Here is a 23,700-nt window from a genome sequence, read left to right on the forward strand (position 1 = left end):
ATTTTGATGATTACCTGACATTGCCAGCTGTATTGGAGACGATCTCAGAATCTGAACACGGTTGTTCTTATTACAGAAGTTTATGCGCCAACATCGCATAAAAATACACATTGGTTACTATTTTCAGTGAAATTAAATCGCTATCTTCAGATGATCTGTATAGAAAAAAGTTTTTACAGGGACAGTCCACTTTGTCGACTCTTCACACTAATTGGACACCATGTCCCGCCACACAATAAGGGAACAGCTGTGTGAACAGTGCGCAATAGTCAACAAATGAAATACATAAGACGCTTTAAGTAGGCTGTTTAGGTTTTTATGTTGGTAACGCCACGTAGTGCTCTGTATGAAAATCGCTGACTGTACTGTGTGCAGTCTGTGTCTGGTTGGACTCATTGTTGGATATTTGCTTGTGTAGTGTTGGACAGTTGGATGTGAACAGCGTGTAGCGTTGGGCAGTTGGAGGTGAGCCGCCAGCAGTGGTGGATGAGGTGAGAGTGATGCCAGAGTTTTGAGAGCGGACGATCTGGACGTGTGACCGCCAGAAAAAGGAAATTTGTAAGACTGGATGTCATGAACTGATATATATATATATATATATATATATATATATATATATATATATATATATAATGACTTTTGAACATTATTAAGGTAAATACATTGTTTGTTCTCTATCAAAATCTTTCATTTGCTAACTATTCCTATCAGTAATTAGTGCCTTCAGTAGTTAGAATCTTTTATTTAGCTGGCAGTATTGTCGGTCGCTGTATTGCAGTAGTTTGAGTAACGAAGATTTTTGTGAGGTTAAGTCATTCATGAAAGGTACAGGTTATTGTTATTCAGGGCCATTCTTTTGTAGGGATTATTGAAAGTTAGATTGCGTTGCGCTAAAAAAATATTGTGTGTCAGTTTAGTTATGATCAGAATAAGTAAAGAGGGAACTGTCTGAGTACGTTCAGTTTTGCTCAGATGTTTGAAAATGAAATAACGTAGAAGTTTACCAGCACAGTCATTCTTAATTTTTGAAGGGGAAGTTTCAGCGCTTATAAAGTCCATTCATCTTGTGTCCTTGTTGACATTTGATAGGAAATTTTTTCTATACAAATGATCTGAAGACGGCAATTTAATTTCAGTGAAACTAGTAATCATTGTGTATTTTCATGCGATCTGGGCGAATCAGCTTCTGTAATATGAGGAACAAGTGTCCTTACTTATGCTTACAAAACTTACACATCAGACAGACAATCCCATATGTATCTCTAAGCCGCTCAATAGCAGAAACTTAGTCGGTTTAATAAGCTCTTAAACGGATAACTGCAGTCAACGGATAATTAGTGAACTATGTAGTACACATGTTCATTGTGCATGCGCGACACAACGAAATTTACGAGGTCCTTCTTAATAAAACAAAAGTTCTACGTCTTTATTTTTCATGCCCTCATATGTAATTTTCAACGTCATCACCTTGGCGACGAACAGAGTTTTCCCAAAGGGAGACCAGTTTTTTGATATCGTCACTGTAGAATAGCCACAACCTCAGCTCTGCTTGCGCGGCTTCATGACTATCAAAGCGAAGCCCTCGAAGGTATTCTTTAAGGTTTGGAAACAGATGAAGAAAATCGGATGGGCCAAGGAACTGTAAAGAGGGCCATCGATGAAAGTGAACCCAAGGTGTCGGATTGTTGCAGATGTCGCAGCACTTGTGTGTGGCGTGGTGTTGTCATGCTGAAGCGGAGAGTGCTCCAAGTGAGGACGAATTCTTCGAAGTCGCACTTTTAGTTTTCTCACGCACCAACATAGGTTACACACAGCCATGTTACACGGTACAATTCGGAACCATCTAGCGGCGTGTGGTTGCAATTTGCATCAGTAAAGCGGAAAAGTCGATCGAGTGCCATGCATGACATGGAATACCTCAACTGATACTGAGAACAGAATAAAAAATTATGATCTATTACCTTTCTGCATGCCCTCGTAGAAATATACAATACAAATTTTTGACGAATGCGTCGCTCAGGACCATACATCACGTAAGATTTTGCCCAATTATATATTAATCAGCTTTAAGAACGTTTTCCGTACGATTCATCAAATTCAAAACTTTTCCATATGTATAAAAATTTTAAACACTAAAATTGTTTATATTATAGCAGCAAACAAATAACGACCACAAAGCGAGACCTCAGCAAGAAAGCTTGTAACGACCACCTGAGGGTGGACTTTAAAAATATTCTAAACTGGTAATGATTGGATTTAAATTAGCTATTTATACCATACTTGGTGTCTGGTTTTCGTATTCAAGTGACAATCCTACTAGCTGAAAAGGACATACGTCGCTTGTTTTCTTCCTTTGTTTTCTGAACTGGAAAAACTGCAGTGAATCACATCGTATGTGTAGTATTTAACTTATTCAAAGCTACATTTGGAATTTAGCTTTCGGGTTAGAAGACATATAGGTTTTGTGGATGTCCAACAAGGAAAACAATGTTGTCCGTGCAAGAAACACGGTTCTTTTAAGTTCACTCCATAACACTGTAATGTTTGCCCACGTGCTGTATTGATAATCACACTGTACGATGGTCTTTCTGGAAATTGGAGACTATTAAAGCCAAATTGTTAGTTGAAATGAGCGGAATCCATGGTATGAATACTGATTAGCCTTTAAGTTTTTAGGTTATTACCACTTCTGTTATCTTGTTTACACGTTCTTTTACGAAGGCGTAGGGGGAAAATCGAGCGAATACAAGAATTCTGTTGGGAAGTTTAGTATTTTGTCTTGGTTCATCATTGCATCAATATATTTTTACTTCCTCTGGAACTCTATTCTGTATTCGCTGATTTGTTTGTTGAACGACTTTCTTTTTTGTTGGTAAAATTATGCGCCTACACGATCATGCTGTGTTTCCGTAGTTTCCCTCCACAAGCCGATATACTCTTTTATTCCTCTGTCTTTATAATGTACACAACTCACCGGTTAAGATGATTTTGCCGAAGTGCGGATCAATGCTATAACTGCCGTTCCCAAGTTGCATTGTACGTATAGCGTTCGTTAACATTCGAGAATATTCACGAGAGATTGAGAACGTTAAAGAACAACCTCGAATTTTTTTCCCTTGAAACTGCACTGATGCGAAAGAGACAGAACGTCCTGTTCACTGCTAGGAAGTGACAGTGACCACTTCGACTACATGTCCACAACCATAATCCATTCAACATTACCTATATATATGGGTGATGTTGAATGGAATATATATATATAACGAAATGAACGTCAAACGAAAAAAACAACAAAGAACGAAACATGTCTAGCTTGAAGGGGGAAACCAGACGGCGCTATGGTTTGACCGCTAGATGGTGCTGCCATAGGTCAAACGGATATCAACTGCGTTTTTTTTTTTTTTTAAATAGGAACCCCCATTTTTATTAAATATTCGTGTAGTACGTAAAGAAATATGAATGTTTTGGTTGGACCACTTTTTTCGTTTTGTGACACATGGCGATCTAATAGTCACAAACATATGGCTCACAATTTTAGACGAACAGTTGGTAACAGCTGGGTTTTTTAAATTAAAATACAGAACGCAGGTTCGTTTGAACATTTTATTTCGGTTGTTCCGGTGTGATACATGTACCTTTGTGAACTTGTCATTTCTGAGAACGCATACTGTAACAGCGTGATTACCTGTAAATACCACATTAATGCAATAAATGCTCAAAATGATGTCCGTCAACCTCAATGCACTTGGCAATACGTGTAACGACATTCATCTCAACAGCGAGTAGTTCGCCTTCCGTAATGTTCGCACATGCATTGACAATGCGCTGACGCATGTTGTCAGGCGTTGTCGGTGGATCGCGATAGCAAATATCCCTCAACTTTCCCCACAGAAAGAAATCCCGGGGACGTCAGATCCGGTGAACGTGCGGGCCATGGTATGGTGCTTCGACGACCAATCCACCTGTCATGAAATATGCTATTCAATACCGCTTCAACCGCACGCGAGCTTTGTGCCGGACATCCATCATGCTGGAAGTACATCGCTATTCTCTCATGCAGTGAATCATCTTGTAGTAATATCGGTAGAACATTACGTAGGAAATCAGCATACATTGCACAATTTAGATTGGCATCGATAAAATGGGGGCAATTATCCTTCCTCCCATAATGCCCCACCATACATTCCATTTGTTGCACCCATCGTGGACTTTACGTTGCACAATAGTGCATATTGTGCCGGTTTTCGTTACCGCTGTTGGTGAATGACGCTTCGTCGCTAAATAGAACGCGTGCAAAAAAATCTGTCATCGTCCCATAATTTCTCTTGTGCCCAGTGGCAGTACTGTACACGACGTTCAAAGTCGTCGCCATGCAATTCTTGGTGCATAGAAATATGGTCCTGGTGCAATCGATGTTGATGTAGCATTCTTAACACCGAAGTTTTTGAGATTCCCGATTCTGGCGCAATTTGTCTGCTACTGATGTGCGGATTAGCCGCGACAGCACCTAAAACACCTAATTGGGCATCATCATTTGTTGCAGGTCGTGGATGACGTTTCACATGTGGCTGAACATTTCCTGTTTCCTTAAATACGTAACTATTTGGCGAACGGTCCGGACACTTGGATGATGTTGTTCAGGATACGGAGCAGCATACATAGCACTTGCCCGTTGGACATTTTGATGACAACAGCCATACATCAACACGATATCGACCTTTTCCGCAATTGGTAAACGGTCCATTTTAACCCGGGGAATGTATCACGAAGCAAATACCGGCCGCACTGGCGGAATGTTACGTGATACCACGTACCTATACGTTTGTGACTATTACAGCGCCATCTGACGCAAAGCGAAAAATGTGGTCCAACTAAAACATTCATATTTCTTTACGTACTACACGAATATGTAATAAAAATGGGGGTTCCTGTCTTAAAAAACGCAGTTGATATCGCTTTGACCTATGGCAGCGCCATTTAGTGGGCCAACCATAGCGCCATCTGGTTTCCCCCTTCAAGCTAGACAAGTTTCGTTCTTTGTAGTTTTTCCGTTTGACGCTTATTTCGTGAGATATTTGGCCCGGTCACGATCAATGGACCACCCTGTATATCCAATGATACGCATGTGTCAGTTCCTAAATAACTGTGTATTAAGTTTGACTTGTAGCTATGCATCACGAGATAATGTACGTTGATAACGACCGTGATATGCACGAATACGCGTGACAAACAGTTTCTTGACGAGATGATGATGATGTTCTGGAGAACGGGTCATTTTTTAAACTGCACTGCCGGAAAAAAATTAGTACATGCGGAATTTCGACGTCCATTTGGATCTGATGATGGTGTATGTCACCTGGGGGATAGTAGATTGTTCCAACATCGTCAGCCAACAGATAGCATCATGGCATAGCTAGCAGAGCGCAGTCTGTGTCTACCCATTAATAGGGAATGCCCACAGCCAGAAGGCTCAGTGTGGTGCAAACCGCGTGAAGCAACCAGGAAACTATGCCACGGGGACGCACTCGTGCATCCTACAGCCAAATGAACCAGTTTGAAAGGGGTCACATTGTGGCCTTCCGCGTGGCCGGATGATCCTTTGGGAGAATTCCCACACAAGTTGGAGGTGCTGCGTCATTTGTGAAACGATGCTGGTGTCAGTGGTCACGTGAACATTCTCACACACGTAGGTGAGGTTCTGGACGTTCAGCAGCACAGGCGTCCGCTAGGATCGTAGTACTTTAAGGTAGCAGTGGCAGGTCGTACAGCTACCACAGCTCGGACAAAGAGAGCTTGTGAGCCCACACGTGTCGACATGAAATGTTGTTAGCAGTGGGACTACCAACACGCACACCTCCATCCCGCCGGTGGAGTGCTTTCTCTTAGATTGCACTCGTCCAAGACCCAGCGGCCTTATGGTCTAGGGTACGATAAGCTACAGCTCTGGTTTACCTTCTGTGTTTCTGAAGGGGACGCTAAGGAGTTCTCGATACAAGCAGATAGTTGTTAGATCCATTATTTTGCCGCTCTCGAAACAGGAAGGTGATGTGTTGTTCCAGCAGGACAACGCTCGCCCACACTGCCCGTAAAACTCAACATGATCTGCGAGACGTGCAGCATCTTCCCTGGGCAGCACGATCTCCGGACTTGTCTCCAATCAAAATGGTTCAAATGCCTCTAAGCGCTGTGGGACTTAACATCCGAGGTCAGCAGTCCCTTAGACTTAGAAACTACTTAAACCTAACTAACCTAAGGACATGACAGACATCCATGCCCGAGGCAGGTTTCGAACCTGCGACCGTAGCAGCAACGCGGTTTCAGACTGAAGCGCCTAGAACCGCTCGGCCACAGCGGCCGGCTGTCTCCAGTCGAACATTCTAGGATACGATAGGAATGATTCGTGCTACTCGTCAATGAAAAACTCTTACAGAACCACGTGAACAGCACGACTAGGCGTCGCACAAAGTATCCCAAGACAGTATTCAATATCTGTACGATCAACTGTATGCCAGAATCAGCGCCTGTCTTGGCGCCTGTGGATGCTACACCATGTACTAATATGGGTGTTTCAGCATGTATCGATACCTGGTACCTCAGAAGTGCAAGCGCCATTGATCTATAAATGTAATCATTTTATGTAGTCCACATGCACCGTTACAACAATAAATAATGAGTGAACTGAAAACTTATAAAATACTATAATCTTTTCCCGCAGTGTAGTAGAGTGGAATAAAGCATTTTAAAGTATGGCCCAGCGCAATAATGTCTTTCCCCAAATTTATTGAGGGGTGCCCTTCTAGCAGAAAATAATGCTAGAAATCCTTCAGATTAGGCGAATTTGGTGGCTGCCGCCTCAATGTGAGTTCGCTAGGACGCTCCTGAACCTACAGGAACACGATATTGTCTTTGTGACATGGAAAATTAATCTGTGAGAAGATGCCATCGCCGCTGGGGAACACATCAAGCATTAACAGATGGTGCGTAGTATTCACATGGTTCGTAACTGGCACACTGGGCTTTGATTACTATTATACGTTCCATGGAAGCCCAGATGAATGGCCCCATAGCTCAATATTGCCCCCACTGACCCCTATGTCAATAGCACGGTGCGTGTTTCGAGCAGCGGCTGGCGCGGACCATGGTGAATCCGGACATAAATTTGAGGAAAATGGAACGTCATTCATCCGACCAGGCGACAAGTCTCCACTGATCCACTGTCCAATCTCGCTAACCCTGCGCCCACTGCAATAGTAATTAACGATGTTGTTGAGTCAACGTAGGAACACGCAAGGTTCGTGTGGTGTGGAGCCTCTTATTTAACAATGTGCACTGAACCAAAGACTTCAGAACACTTTGGCCTTCACCGATATTACACTCTGTCATCAGATCAGATCGCCGGCTATGCCGCTGTACAGAGCGGGCAAGTGTCCGAGCTCTGCGTTCTGTGATGAGGCACGGACGCCCAACACCTTGTCGCCTCCTCGTGGTTTCACGGTCCATCAACCACTTTCCATAGATGTTCACGACAGTAGCGTGCGAACAGCCAAGCAGCTTCATTGTTTCCAGGCACTGGGCCACGAGCGTCCCTGTGACAACGTCATGTATGTCGGTAGGTTTCCCCGACTTGTGTCTACCCCGCTTACAAACGTTCGGCGCGTTCTGTTGCAGGCTGCATCCAGCAGCGCTACGTGCTGTCGGTGATGGGATTCCTGGCGATCGCCAACGCGTACACGATGCGCACCAGTCTGTCGGTGGCCATCACGGAGATGGCGTGCAGCGACGCCTCAGCAGGCTCCAGCACTGGAAACTCCTCCTCCAACGACAGCCAGCCAGACGTCGGCCTGCAGTGCCCCGCTGACGACGAGTTCGAGGCCAGCTCGGTATTTCGCATGTTTTTCTTTATCCTTTATGTACATTCTTACCGACGGGCTTCCCCAACAAGGCAATTCGAGAGATGAAGATAGCAACCGAGTTGAAACTGAAGGGGAACCTGGCAGTATGTTCACACACGACGAAAATATTAGAAGAGAATACATAAGGCCGTCTATATAACCACCAATCAAGATGGTTTTGTGAAAGGTTGTGGCGCCACCAGTGCTGTCCATCCAACTCTCTTTGTTATTGAGAAATACTGTAAGAAGCCTAAGCATCCCCGCTTTGAATTTAAATCTTATATTAGGCCGCATCATGTTGAATTTCTTTTACACACCTTTCTGCTTAGATTTTCTTCAGGATCATCTGGTGTTCAAAGTTATCTCGACACTGTCAAAGACCATACTCACGTACATTTATAAAAGGGAGTGTTCACATACTTCTGGTGAAGAAGTGGTGTTGTTGGGTACAATTAGAGTTATAAAATAACCACAGGCTATCGTTGAAGCGTAGACTAGAGTACACTACTGGCAATTAAAATTGCTACACCAAGAAGAAATGCAGATGATAAACGGGTATTCATTGGACAAATATATTATACTAGAACTGACATGTGATTACATTTTCACGCAATTTGGGTGCATAGATCCTTAGAAATCATTACCCAGAACAACCACCTCTGGCCGTAATAACGGCCTTGATACGCCTGGCATTGAGTCAAACAGAGCTTGGATGACGTGTACAGGTACAGCTGCCCATGCAGCTTTAACACGATTCCACAGTTCACCAAGAGTAGTGACTGGCGTATTGTGACGAGCCAGTTGCTCGGCCATCATTGACCAGACGTTTTCAGTTGGTGAGAGATCTGGAGAATGTCGCCAAACACGGATGCGACCATCATGATGCAGTAAACAGAACCTGAATTCATCCGAAAAAATGACGTTTTGCCATTCGTGCACCCAGGTTCGTCGTTGAGTACACCATCACGGGCGCTCCTGTCTGTGAAGCAGCGTCAAGGGTAACCGCAGCCATGGTCTCCCAGCTGATAGTCCATGCTGCTGCAAACGTCGTCGAACAGTTCGTGCAGATGGTTGTTGTCTTGCAAACGTCCCCATCTGTTGATTCAGGGATCGAGACGTGGCTGCACGATCCGTTAGAGCCATGCGGATAAGATGCCTGGTATCTCGACTGCTAGTGGTATGAGGCCGTTGGGATTCAGCACGGCGTTCCGTTTTACCCTTCTGAACCCAGCGATTCCATATTCTGCTAACAGTTATTGGATGTCGACCAACGCGAGCAGAAATGTCGCGATACGATAAAGCGCAATCACGATAGGCTACAATCCGACCTTTATCAAAGTCGGAAACGTGATGGTACGCATTTCTCCTCCTTACACGAGGCATCACAACGACGTTTCACCAGGCAACGCCGGTCAACTGCTAATTTGTGTATGAGAAATCGCTTGGAAACTTTCCTCTTGTCAGTACGTTGTAGGTGTCGCCCCCGGCGCCAACCTTGTGTGAATGCTCTGAAAAGCTAATCATTTGCATATCACAGCATCTTCTTCCTCTCGGTTAAATTTCGCGTCTGTAGCACGTCACCTTCGTGGTGTAGGAATTTTAATGGCCAGTAGTGTACTTATTTGTTTTTATAGGTTTTCACCACGCAGCTGGCAAAGATGTTCAACAGGGAACATTGGTTACCAGAATATAAAGTCTTTGCGAATGTCATTCCATGAACGCAGCCGGACAGTAATTGAGCCTAGGAGACAGGCGCGTGAATAATTTATGCTGATGTCAGCATTTGAGGGCGGATATGTAGTTTGCTCGATACGTGAATAGAAGTGATCCAACTGTTCAATGATGTTGGCAGGAATGGGTGAGCCATGGCTGCACAGTGTCAAGAAGGAAGTACAGTGCCAAGAAGGAAGTGGTCGACATAGAGAGACGACAGGATGTGAGGACCGAGCAATCGTGAGATTCATCGGTATCATCGACCAGACATTCAACCGTTATTTGAGCGATAGGAGGGTCCATTAATAGGTGGCTCTCAGAAAGGGGGCTGTTGTCACAGAGCCTCTTGCACCGACCTCTGTACAGCAACAACCCCAAATTCAGTGGCGTCGGGCACATTCAGCGTGGACTCTCGTTGAGTGTAGTAGAACTGTCTTCGGTGATGAGTCCCGCTTCGAGTTGAGAACTGATGATCGGTGAAGACGCGTCTCGTAACGCCCCTTACAGAGGTGAGATACCAACCTGAGCACCAAGCGACCCGACAGCCAGGAGTGATGGTCTGGGGTGCCATTTCATTTCATAGCAGAACCACTGCCGTTGTCATCCGCGGGGCCCTTCCAGTGTAGCCGTACGTCGACAATATTCTACGCTCGGTTTTGTTGCCGTTCATGCCAAACTATCCTGCGTTTACATTTCAGCAAGATAATGGGCGTCTGCACGCCGCTGAAGTTCCTACTGGCTGTCCTCGTGCTTGCCAAACCCTCCCTTAGCCATCAAGTCACCAGATCTCTTACCAAATAAGAACGTTTGGAGCGTTATAGGCAGGGCACTCAAACCAGATCCGGATTTTGTCAATCTAACAACTCTATCAATGAAACTTCCTGGCAGATTAAAACTGTGTGCCGGACCGAGACTCGAACTCGGGACCTTTGCCTTTTGTGGGCAAATGCTCTACCAACTGAGCTACCCAAGCACGACTCACGCCCTGTCCTCACAGCTTTACTTCCGCCACTACCTCGTCTCCTACTTTCCAAACTTTATAGAAGCTCTCCTGCGAACCATGCAGGACTAGCACCCGTGAAATAAAGGATATTGCGGGGACAAGGCTTAGTCACAGCCTAGGGGATATTTCCAGTTTTAATCTTCCAGGAAGTTTCATATCAGCGCACACTCCGCTGCAGAGTGAAAATCTCATTCTGGAAACATCCCCCAGGTTGTGGCTAAGCCATGTCTCCGCAGTATCCTTCCTTTCAGGAGTGCTAAACCTGCATGGTTCGCAGGAGCGCTTCTGTAGAGTTTGGAAGGTAGGAGACGAGGTAGTGGCGGAAGTAAAGCTGTGAGGACGGGGCGTGAGCCTTGCTTGGGTATCTCAGTTGGTAGAGCACCTGCCCGTGAAAGGCAAAGGCCCCGAGTTCCAGTCTCGGTCGGGCACACAGTTTTAATCTGCCAGGAAGTTTCATATCAGCGCACACTCCGCTGTAGCGTGAAAATCTCATTCTGGAAACTCTATCAATGCCAAGCCGAATAACTGCATGCATAAGGGCCACACGTGGACCAACGGGTTACATATTTATAGAATTTGTAAGTCTCTTTCTCTTGAATGAATGATCCAGTTTTTCTGAAATTTTAATCATTTGTTTGTCTGTACATGTATAGCGCATCTACCGATTCGTTTTCTTCTTTTTTTTGTCTTAGAATGTTCTATGAAAAATCAATTACATGTATTATGTCAGCCAATGAATGGTTAAAAGATGGGTTTATGGTACGTAACAATCTAGGGAATCAGGTAGTAGAAGTAGACCTACCCATTGATAATGGGAGTGAGGTGATGAAACGTGTTTAGGGCTAGAAAGGATTAATTGCATAATAAGCGAAACTGAATTCGAATAATTCTCAAATTTTGTCACAAATGTTTTTTTTTTTGTGTACCCAAATTTATGGAAACATTTTGGTTCCATTATTGTCAACCTTCACCTACCTCAGTTTGTGCTGTAGATTGTCAAACACTCTGTATACAGGGTGTTCCACAAATTCTATACCAGGCTTCTAGAGGCTGTGGAGGAGAACACAAAGCTTTTACGAGGAGCCTATGCCTGGAAACGTGCCGTTTGGATGTAAAATAAGTTTGAAGATCTGATACGTCTAGATACGACTATGACAGGTGACACATACGTAAGCATACTTCCTGATCACCTGCAACCATTCTTGTCCATTGTGCATTCCGACGGACTTCGGCAATTCCAGCAGGACAATGCGACACTCCACACGTCTGAGTTTAAACACTTCCGCTAGTCACCAGAGTCCCCAGACATGAACATTATTGAACATATCTGGGATACTGCAACATACTGTTCAGAAGAGATCTCCACATTCCACCCTCTAGTACTCTTACGGATTGCCGACCCGGGTGGCCGAGCAGTTCTAGGCGCTACAGTCCGGAACCGCGCGACCGCTACGGTCGCAGGTTCGAATCCTGCCTCGGGAATGGATGTGTGTGATGTCCTTAGGTTAGTAGTTCTAAGTTCTAGGGGACTGATGACCTCAGAAGTTGAGTCCCATAGTGCTCAGAGCCAAATGAACCATTTTCTTACGGGTTTATGGACTCAGCACTACTTCAGACATTAGTCGAGTCCATGCCACGCTGTGCACGCGGGGGTTCTGAACGGTATTAGCCACGTGTACCAGTTTCTTTGTCTCTTCAGTGAATTATTGTTTAAGGGTTGTACAGTTTGATGAGTGAAAGGTTGATCGCAGTGAGGTAGCAAGTGCCTGTATGATGTGTGCTTGCAGTGCGGGCTGGCCGAGTTCGACTGGGACGAGCAGACGCAGGGCCTGATCCTGAGCTCTTTCTTCTGGGGCTACATCGTGACGCACCTGCCCGGCGGCATGCTGGCCGAGCGCTTCGGCGGCAAGTACTCGCTGGGCCTGGGCATCCTCTGCACGGCCATCTTCACGCTGCTGTCGCCCGTGGCCGCGCGCTACGGCGGCTCCGGCTGGTTCATCGCCATCCGCGTCCTCATGGGTCTCGGAGAGGTAAGGCTACGCGCTCCGCGTCACTCACCGTCCAACTGCAGCTGACTGAGCCCGCCCCCCAAAGGCCCTCGCACTTGCTGGCCGCCATGCTGTTGTTAGTGAAGAAACCAAGTGTCACTAAAACGCAAAACAAAATGTGTATCGTACAATGAAATGAACACCCTTAGCTGCTTACAGGCGTTGACATACGTCAACGGGGGCAGATGAAAATGTGTGCCCCGACCGGGACTCGAACTCGGGATCTCCTGCTTACATGGCAGACGCTCTATCCATTTTTTTTTTTTTTTGATCGTCGTGTTTGGTCGTTGCGGACGTCACATGACATCCGGTCAAGTTCGTTTTGTTGATCTTTTCACTCAGTTTTTTTTATTACAGAGGCCAACCAGCTCTCTGACAGAACACGCTGAGCTACCGTGCCGGCAACCATCTGAGCCACCGAGGACACAGAGGATAGCGCGACTGCAGGGATTTATCTCTGGCACGCCTCCCGCGAGACCCACATTCTCAACGTATTGTCCCGCACTACATTCGTAATACCCCCGCCCATTATACTCATTACTCGCGGCGCGTTGCCGATTCCCGTAAGAGTTCGGGCACTGTTTGTGCATTCGCACAGAAGAAGAAGATGGTCAAGTGGCCGGTGAGCCTTAACTATATATTTACTAAGATGGTATCTGTTCTTTCGGACATGTCCGAAAGAACAGATACCATCGGAGACCAAGCAGCTCGATAGAATGAAATTACAATAAAATGAACACCCTTAGCTGCTTACAGGCGTTGACATACGTCAACGGGGCCAGATGAAAAGCTGTGCCCCGACCGGGCTCGGTGGCTCAGATGGATTGAGCGTCTGCCATGTGAGCAGGAGATCCCAAGTTCGAGTCCCTGTCGGCGCACACATTTTGATCTGTCCCCGTTGACGTATGTCAACGCCTGTAAGCATCTAACATCATGTCCGAAAGAACAGATAACATCTTAGTAAATAAAAAAGCGTGTATCACCAAACGGTTAACCCGATTCATGGTGTATGGACCCAGTTTCAAGTTGTCTATCTACCGGCTTCGAGGAGCAACAAAAATTTCATTTTCGGTATTTAATACAAGTAAAATTTAAACTTCTGTCATAATCTACTCATTGATAGGTAAATCCTATCTTAAAAGCTTAATGCAGCGGACAAATATTGAGTTAAGTGTCCCAGGTGGAATGGTGAATATTGAGGGATATGAAAGGACGCTCATTTGAAGTTAAAAAAAACTCATATGCAGGGTGGTCCATTGATAGTGACCGGGCCAGATATCTCACGAAATAAGCATCAAACGAAAAAACTACAAAGAACGAAACTCGTCTAGCTTGAAGGGGGAAACCAGATGTCGCTATGTTTGGCCCGCTAGTAGATAGCCTTTATAGTGAGAGAGTGGCCAACCGGACGATACGGCAGCCATTTTTCTGCCAAACTGCGGGCGGGACTTTTGAATGGCCAGTAGTGGAGTAGTGGAGTACACACTCACCAAATCAGAAGCACAAGACAATATGGCGAAATCATTCGTTAAATGCCTTCGTTTATAAGAATAATGTGTTATAATAATTTTCACACAGCCAATTTACAGGTCTGTTTTCAAATTTAACTATATATATTGCAAGTTGTTTTATATGTAGTAAAAAGCAAAAGGGCATGGGTGCGTGTGATGTCCTTAGGTTAGTTAGGTTTAAGTAGTTCTAAGTTCTAGGGGACTTATGACCTAAGATGTTGAGTCCCATAGTGCTCAGAGCCATTTGAACCATTTTTTAAAAAGCAAAAACGACTTACTTCGCACAGATAAGAGTACTTGGTTGGTTTCCACAAGGCTCCTGTTTGATTTACGTCAGCCCTGTTGGCTGCGACTGCCCACTGCTTTCGTCTTTCTTCATTGCGTGGAAATGCTAACATGCGAAATCCACCTTCGCCTATATTGGAACAACCAAATGCAGCACAACCTGGCATCGTTTACGAACGTCTGCAGAACGAATTACAGATGTCAAAAACAATACTGTACAATTACTAACGTGTTTACTTCAAACATGTGGGCCCACCAAGTTCATCACAAAACGATTCATTATTTCAACTTGTATTTAAGATCGGAAACGCTATTTACGAATTAAAACGATATACAACTATATCGAACATGCATGCACAACGCATAACAAGTCTCTCAATAATTCAAATACCTTTTAATCGTTTCCAAAACTCCTCTGAACTTCAATTCAAAAGCACGGCGAACATAGGAGCGCGAGAGACGTTTGGCGTCACTTTTCTGCCAAAGCTAATCAACCAATCACGGGCGACTACATCTATGGCCACTGTCTCCCTACACAGGCTTTCTACCCGCTAGATGGCGCTGCCATAAGTCAAACGGATATCAACTGCGTTTTCTAAAATAGGAACCCCGATTTTTTATTACATACACATGTAGTATGTACGGTTGCCCCGCTAGATGGCGCTGCCATGGGTCAAACGGATAGCATCTCCGTTTTTTAAAAATAGGAACCCCCATTTTTCTTACATATTCGTGTAGTACGTAAAGAAATATGAATGTTTTAGTTGGACCACTTTTTTCGCTTTGTGATAGTTGGCGCTGTAATAGTCACAAACATGTGGCTCACAATTTTAGACGAACAGTTGGTAACAGGTAGGTTTTTTAAATTAAAATACAGAACGTAGGTACGTTTGAACATTCTATTTCGGTTGTCCCAATGTGATACAAGTACCTTTGTGACCATCATTTCTGAGAACGCATGCTGTTACAGTGTGACTACCTGTAAATACCACATTAATGCAATAAATGCTCAAAATGATGTCCGTCAACGTCATTGCACCTGGCAATACGTGTAACGACATTCCTCTAACACCGACGTTATTGAGATTCCCGATTCTCGCTCAGTTTGTCTGCTACTGATGTGCGGATTAGCCGCGACAGCAGCTCAAACACCTACTTGGGCATCATCATTTGTTGCAGGTCGTGGTTGGTGTTTCACATGTGGCTGAACACTTCCTGTTTCCTTAAATAACGTAACTATCCGGCGAACGATCCGGACACTTGGATGATGTCGTCCAGCATACCGAGCAGCATACATAGCACACGCCCATTGGGCATTTTGATCACTACAGCCATACATCAACACGATATCGACCTTTTCCGCAATTGGTAAACGGTCCATTTAAAACGGGTAATGTATCACGAAGCAAATACCGTCCGGCGGAATGTTACGTGATACCACGTACTTATACGTTTGTGACAACTACAGCGCCATCTGTCACAAAGCGAGAAATGTGGTCCAACTAAAACATTCATATTTCTTTACGTACTACACGAATATGTAAGAAAAATGGGGGTTCCTATTTTTAAAAAACGGAGTTGCTATCCGTTTGACCCATGGCAGCGCCATCTAGCGGGGCAACCATAGCGCCTTCTGGCTTCCCCCTTCAAGCTAGACAAGTTTCGTTCTTTGTAGTTTTTTCTTTTGATGCTTATTTCGTGAGATATTCGGCCCGGTCACGATCAGTGGACTACCCTGTATGCCCTATTCTGAATGGTTTACAAGACAGAACACACACGTTATCTGTGGTGTCACCGCCAGACACCACACTTGCTAGGTGGTAGCTTTAAATCGGCCGCGGTCCATTAGTACATGTCGGACCCGCGTGTCGCCACTGTCAGTGATCGCAGACCGAGCACCACCACACGGCAAGTCTTGAGAGACTTAATAGCACTCGCCCCAGTTGTACGGACGACTTTGCTAGCGACTACACTGACGAAGCCTTTCTCTCATTTGCCGAGAGATAGTTAGAATAGCCTTCAGCTAAGTCCATGGCTACGACCTAGCAAGGGGCCATTAACCATTTCTAGAGAGAGTCTCACTTGTATCATCAAGAACGCTGTATACAAATGATGGATTAAAGTTAAGTATTCCAGCAGCTACGTACTTTTCTTTATAGCATTCATTACGTATCCTGTTTCAGACCTAGCGCCAGCCTCATGAGTTGACGCGTGCATTTCGGCCTCCTCTAAATTAGTGTGCGTTGTGTTGGCTAATCTGCCGACACAACATTATCAATACGCGAGCTGAATTGCTTGATCGCATCATGGGCGTTGCTGCCCTCATTAGAGAGTGTGCAGAGTCAACCAGACAAGCAACATAACTTGTTCTCCCAAGAGTGTACAACCGCACTGAAGCTGACATTGGGATGTTCGAACATTTACTGTGAACTGTAGCGTGACGTGTACGATAACGCTTAAAGGAGAGTTAAAATTACATATTTTTCAACTGATACTCTGTAAAACGCCCGTTGTAATGTTATGGTCATTCCTGCCATATCGTCCCACATTGATCATTCCTCCTGGACACACCGTATGTCTTGAGATAACTAACGCAGCGCAAGTAGCCTAGACTACATTCGTTCAATAACTGAGAACGAGGGCACTTACCGATCTGCAACAAACTTCACACATAATTTCAAACCTTTTCGAAACTTTCTTTGCCGACACCCCCACCAAAATGATGAAAGAAGAAAATTTTGTTGCTTGCCTCGTTTGCCTTGCTCATGCCGTGAAACTGCAACACAGACACGACGTTTCAATTTATTACTTCTTTACTACTAACTCTATTCGCAACACTTTTTGTATGCAGTATCCACATATACCATGAACGTACTTACAAAATTATATCATTGTATGACACATACACTCCTGGAAATTGAAATAAGAACACCGTGAATTCATTGTCCCAGGAAGGGGAAACTTTATTGACACATTCCTGGGGTCAGATACATCACATGATCACACTGACAGAACCACAGGCACATAGACACAGGCAACAGAGCATGCACAATGTCGGCACTAGTACAGTGTATATCCACCTTTCGCAGCAATGCAGGCTGCTATTCTCCCATGGAGACGATCGTAGAGATGCTGGATGTAGTCCTGTGGAACGGCTTGCCATGCCATTTCCACCTGGCGCCTCAGTTGGACCAGCTTTCGTGCTGGACGTGCAGACCGCGTGAGACGACGCTTCATCCAGTCCCAAACATGCTCAATGGGGGACAGATCCGGAGATCTTGCTGGCCAGGGTAGTTGACTTACACCTTCTAGAGCACGTTGGGTGGCACGGGATACATGCGGACGTGCATTGTCCTGTTGGAACAGCAAGTTCCCTTGCCGGTCTAGGAATGGTAGAACGATGGCTTCGATGACGGTTTGGATGTACCGTGCACTATTCAGTGTCCCCTCGACGATCACCAGTGGTGTACGGCCAGTGTAGGAGATCGCTCCCCACACCATGATGCCGGGTGTTGGCCCTGTGTGCCTCGGTCGTATGCAGTCCTGATTGTGGCGCTCACCTGCACGGCGCCAAACACGCATACGACCATCATTGGCACCAAGGCAGAAGCGACTCTCATCGCTGAAGACGACACGTCTCCATTCGTCCCTCCATTCACGCCTGTCGCGACACCACTGGAGGCGGGCTGCACGATGTTGGGGCGTGAGCGGAAGACGGCCTAACGGTGTGCGGGACCGTAGCCCAGCTTCATGGAGACGGTTGCGAATGGTCCTCGCCGATACCCCAGGAGCAACAGTGTCCCTAATTTGCTGGGAAGTGGCGGTGCGGTCCCCTACGGCACTGCGTAGGATCCTACGGTCTTGGCGTGCATCCGTGCGTCGCTGCGGTCCGGTCCCAGGTCGACGGGCACGTGCACCTTCCGCCGACCACTGGCGACAACATCGATGTACCGTGGAGACCTCACGCCCCACGTGTTGAGCAATTCGGCGGTACGTCCACCCGGCCTCCCGCATGCCCACTATACGCCCTCGCTCAAAGTCCGTCAACTGCACATACGGTTCACGTCCACGCTGTCGCGGCATGCTACCAGTGTTAAAGACTGCGATGGAGCTCCGTATGCCACGGCAAACTGGCTGACACTGACGGCGGCGGTGCACAAATGCTGCGCAGCTAGCGCCATTCGACGGCCAACACCGCGGTTCCTGGTGTGTCCGCTGTGCCGTGCGTGTGATCATTGCTTGTACAGCCCTCTCGCAGTGTCCGGAGCAAGTATGGTGGGTCTGACACACCGGTGTCAATGTGTTCTTTTTTCCATTTCCAGGAGTGTAGTTTAGGAGGCATACGTCATGCACATCGAGATACGCGAGAAACCAGCTTTTGCATAAAATGGACTGTAAATTACCCAGACTATAGACATCCAGTGTTTCATAATGAGAGCCCGTAACGTCTTGCAACAAACTTTGAACATTATATCAGATCTTCTGTAATCTCTTTCTCACTTGCATGCTTAACGTCAAACACTTAACACACGAACTATTTGTGTAGTAGTAAGATCTTTAAAGCTATTTTATACTCGGAAGTTCTGTTCTTTAACGAATCGGAGGTTTAATGTTACTTCCGATTCTGTGTCCACGAAATCTATTAGAACCAATGCTCCAGATTCCTGGAGATGAACCAAACGAACTGTGCAAAAAATGGCGACATTCTAAAAGCTGCTGATGTCTGTTACGATTTAACTTGTGCACCGAGCGTGTTATAACCCCGGTATTAACTGCCTGAAAACAATCCCCTTTATACGAAATTTGATCCAGGAAAGAACAGCAACACGGTCTGAATACAGTTAATGAAATATGAAATAGTAAGCAAATTTTCGTAGCACAACAGAACATATAAAGGTTCTATTAACACAAGTTGGAGATAAATCGCAAACTAAATCTTCAACTGTTATAAAAAAAAACCTATCAGAGCAAATGCGTATCTCCATGTAGCACAGACACGTGTCATGTGGGTGTAACTGCAATGTCGTAATGCCTAACTGCAAGAAAATGATTCACTGAAACGGAACGTCTCCATGTTTTCATTGATTTAACATGTTTGTTGAAGTTCTCTGCTAGTCCTGCTTACCTCGTTTGTATAAAAAATTGCATATAAAAGAAGAAAATATTATTTCTGTTGAAATCAGCCGGCCGCGGTGGTCTCGCGGTTCTAGGCGCACAGTCCGGAACCGTGCGACTGCTACGGTCGCAGGTTCGAATCCTGCCTCGGGCATGGATGTGTGTGATGTCCTTAGGTTAGTTAGGTTTAAGTAGTTCTAAGTTCTAGAGGACTGATGACCATAGATGTTACGTCCCATAGCGCTCAGAGCCATTTTGAACCATTTTTTTTATTATGTTGAGAGTTGGAAAGTAACGTGGAAAATGTCCTATGTCGTCGTATTGCTCACTGAGAAATGAAAACTGGTCCTCGCAGATTCAGACGAAGACGCGATCTGAACAGTAACCTTATCTTGCTCACATGAAAACATAACTGAGAAAGCACGTCACACAGCAGCACCTGAAAAATCGTGGAATATGGAATTATGCGAAGGCAACGCAAGCCAGCAACGATCTCACCAATAATCCTAGACGCTGCAGCTTAACAATGCCCATCAAGAATAACTCAGAAGACAGAATTATGATCTTTCCAAACCTTCAGCGGGCACTGCGATGCAAATAGCGCTCGGCGCAGATCAAGCATACAGGAGCAGTAGTGCTTTGTCCATACCCTCGTTGTCCTACCGAACTCTGATCACTGGGCCCAGCAACCTGCCTTCTAAGTAATGGCTGAAGACACCTCTTTCTACTCAAAAGAAGACTCCTTTAGTAGACTAATATATGCGCTATAAAGTCTTTGAGTCATGCCAGTGATTCGCAATCCGCACATTTACACTACTGGCCATTAAAATTGCTACACCAAGAAGAAATGCAGATGATAAACAGGTATTCATTGGACAAATATATTATACTACACCTAACATGTGATTACATTTTCACGCAATCTGGATGCATGGATCCTGAGAAATCAGTACTCGGAACAACCACCTCTGGCCGTAATAACGGCCTTGATACGCCTGGGCATTGAGTCAAACAGAGCTTGGATGGCGTGTACAGATACAGCTGCCCATGCACCTTCAACACGATAGCACAGTTCATCAAGAGTAGTGACTGACGTCTTGTGACGAGACAGTTGCTCGGCCACCATTGACCAGACGTCCTCAGTTGGTGAGAGATCTGGAGAATACGTTGGCCAGGGCAGCAATCGAACATTTTCCGTATCCAGAAAGGCCCGTACAGGACCTGCAACAAGCGGTCGTGCATTATCCTGCTGAAATGTAGGGTTTCGCAGGGATCGAATGAAGGGTAGAGCCACGGGTCGTAACATATCTGAAATGTAACGTCCACTGTTCACAGTGCCGTCAATGCGAACGAGAGGTGACCGAGGCGTGTAACCAATGGCACCTCATACCATCACGCCGGGTGATACGCCAGTATGGCGATGACAAATACACGCTTCCAATGTGTGTTCACCGCGATGTCGCCAAACACGAATGTGACCATCATGATGTTGTAAACAGAACCTGGATTCATCCGAAAAAATGACGTTTTGCCATTCGTGCACCCAGATTCGTCGTTGAGTACACCATCGCAGGCGCTTCTGTCTGTGATGCAGCGTCGAGGGTAACCGCAGCCATGGTCTCCCAGCTGATAGTCCATGCTGCTGCAAACGTCGTCGAACAATTCGTGCAGATGGTTTTGTCTTGCAAACGTCCCCATCTGCTGGCTCAGGGATCGAGACGGGGCTGCACGATCCGTTACAGCCATGCAGATAAGATGCCTGTCATCTCGACTGCTACTGATACGAGGCCGTTGGGATCCAGGACGGCGTTCCGTATTACCCTCCCGAACCCACCGATTCCATATTCTGCTAACAGTCATTGGATCTCGACCAACGCGAGCAGCAATGTCGCGATACGATAAACGCAATCGCTATAGGCTACAACCCGACCTTTATCAAAGGCGGAAACGAGATGGTACGCATTTCCCCTCCTTACACGAGGCATCACAACAACGTTTTACCAGGCAACGCCGGTCAACTGCTGTTCGCGTATGAGAAATCGGTTGGAAACTTTCCTCATGTCAGCACGTTGTAGGTGTCGCCACCGGCGCCAATTTGTGTGAATGCTCTGAAAAGCTAATCATTTGCGTATCACAGCATCTTCTTATTGTCGGTTAAACTTCGCGTCGGTAGCACGTCATCTTCGTGGTGTAGCACTTTTAATGATCAGTAGTGTATTTAGAGGGTGAATCACCTAAAACCTGCACAGCAGATGCTTCGGAAATGGCAAATGCTATTGATCTCTGGTTTACAGTGAATGGTTTGATAGCCAGGGGCTCGTATTGTTAGCTAGTCTACAGAATAAAATAATACTTAGAAAGTGTATATTTTGTGGAAGCATACACTTTTCTTAAACAGAACAATGTCTATTGATATTAAAAAATTAAATGTAGGGTAAATTAGAATGTCAGTGGTGTTTGTTGCTCCAGTCTAGGGCGAATCATTTGCGAAATATCGTATTTTGAAAATCTTCCACACCGGTACTTGTTTGTGCCATTTAACCTACGTAGTTGCTACGTATGATGTTATTATGTTTGCTTACGGTGTGCTCGTGTGTTCGCCGAGTGCACCGCAACTTGTTAGTCAGTTAGTGTGTGATAGTCCAAGCAATATGTCGCGAGTGGACGATGGGATTTACCAATGCAGAAATGGTGTATGGAGAGTTTAGGAGTATACAGTTCTCGTACGGTGTTTACAGCAAGATACATCTACATCTACATCTACATCTACATCCATACTCCGCAAGCCACCTGACGGTGTGTGGCGGAGGGTACCTTGAGTACCTCTATCGGTTCTCCCTTCTACTCCAGTCTCGTATTGTTCGTGGAAAGAAGGATTGTCGGCATGCCTCTGTGTGGGCTCTAATCTCTCTGATTTTATCCTCATGGTCTCTTCGCGAGATATACGTAGGAGGGAGCAATATACTGCTTGACTCCTCGGTGAAGGTATGTTCTCGAAACTTCAACAAAGGCCTGTACCGAGCTACTGAGCGTCTCTCCTGCAGAGTCTTCCACTGGAGTTTATCTATCATCACCGTTACGCTTTCGCGATTACTAAATGGCTCTGAGCACTATGGGACTTAACTTCTGAGGTCATCAGTCCCCTAGAACTTAGAATTACTTAAACCTAACTAACCTAAGGACATCACACACACCAATGCCCGAGGCAGGATTCGAACCTGCGACCGTAACGGTCGCGCTGTTCCAGACTGTAGCGCCTAGAACCGCTCGGCCACACCGGCCGGCTTTCGCGATTACTAAATGATCCTGTAAGGAATCTTCTCTATCTCTTCTATCAACCCTATGTGGTACGGATCCCACACTGCTGAGCATTATTCAAGCACTGGGTAAACAAGCGTACTGTAACCTACTTCCTTTGTTTTCGGATTGCATTTCTTAGGATTCTTCCAATGAATCTCAGTCTGGCATCTACATTGCCGACGATCAACTTTATATGATCATTCCATTTTAAATCACTCCTAATGCGTACTCCCAGATAATTTATGGTATTAACTGCTTCCAATTGCTGACCTGCTATATTGTAGCTAAATGATAGGGGATCTTTCTTTCTATGTATTCGCAGCACATTACACTTGTCTACATTGAGATTCAATTGCCATTCCCTGCAGCATGCATCAATTCGCTGAAAAAAAAATGTTCAAATGGCTCTGAGCACTATGGGACTCAACTGCTGATGTCATTAGTCCCCTAGAACTTAGAATTAGTTAAACCTAACTAACCTAAGGACATCACAAACATCCATGCCCGAGGCAGGATTCGAACCTGTGACCGTAGCGGTCTCGCGGTTCCAGACTGCAGCGCCTCCTGCATTTCAGTACAATTTTCCATTGTTACAACCTCTCGATATATCACAGTATCATCCGCGAAAAGCCTCAGTGAACTTCCGATGTCATCCACAAGGTCATTTATGTATATAGTGAATAGCAACGGTCCTACGACACTCCACTGCGGCACGCCCGAAATCACTCTTACTTCCAATAGACGTCAGCCATCTCGGCAGTTGTTTGTTAACCTCATCAACCAATTACGTGAACGTGGTAGCGTAACACCTAGGCAACGTAACAGAAGTATTG

The 23,700-nt window shown here is 45.5% G+C and overlaps 1 protein-coding gene and 1 non-coding gene across 4 annotated transcripts in view; one reads left to right on the forward strand and one right to left on the reverse strand.

Annotated features, from left to right (window-relative positions):
- LOC126092575 (putative inorganic phosphate cotransporter) overlaps positions 1-23,700 on the forward strand; it is a 348,655-nt gene that overhangs the window by 277,337 nt on the left and 47,618 nt on the right. For all 3 annotated transcript variants that reach the window (XM_049908262.1, XM_049908264.1, XM_049908263.1), the window contains exons 2-3: positions 7,669-7,880; positions 12,396-12,638. In XM_049908262.1, the coding sequence (XP_049764219.1) occupies positions 7,669-7,880; positions 12,396-12,638 (455 nt within the window). The remainder of the gene's footprint in view (positions 1-7,668; positions 7,881-12,395; positions 12,639-23,700) is intronic.
- On the reverse strand, positions 10,505-10,579 carry Trnal-caa (transfer RNA leucine (anticodon CAA)). Its single transcript has one exon. It is a non-coding gene; the product is annotated as a tRNA-Leu (tRNA).

The sequence above is a fragment of the Schistocerca cancellata genome, chromosome 7, assembly GCF_023864275.1.
Source record: "Schistocerca cancellata isolate TAMUIC-IGC-003103 chromosome 7, iqSchCanc2.1, whole genome shotgun sequence".
Lineage (NCBI taxonomy): Eukaryota > Metazoa > Arthropoda > Insecta > Orthoptera > Acrididae > Schistocerca > Schistocerca cancellata.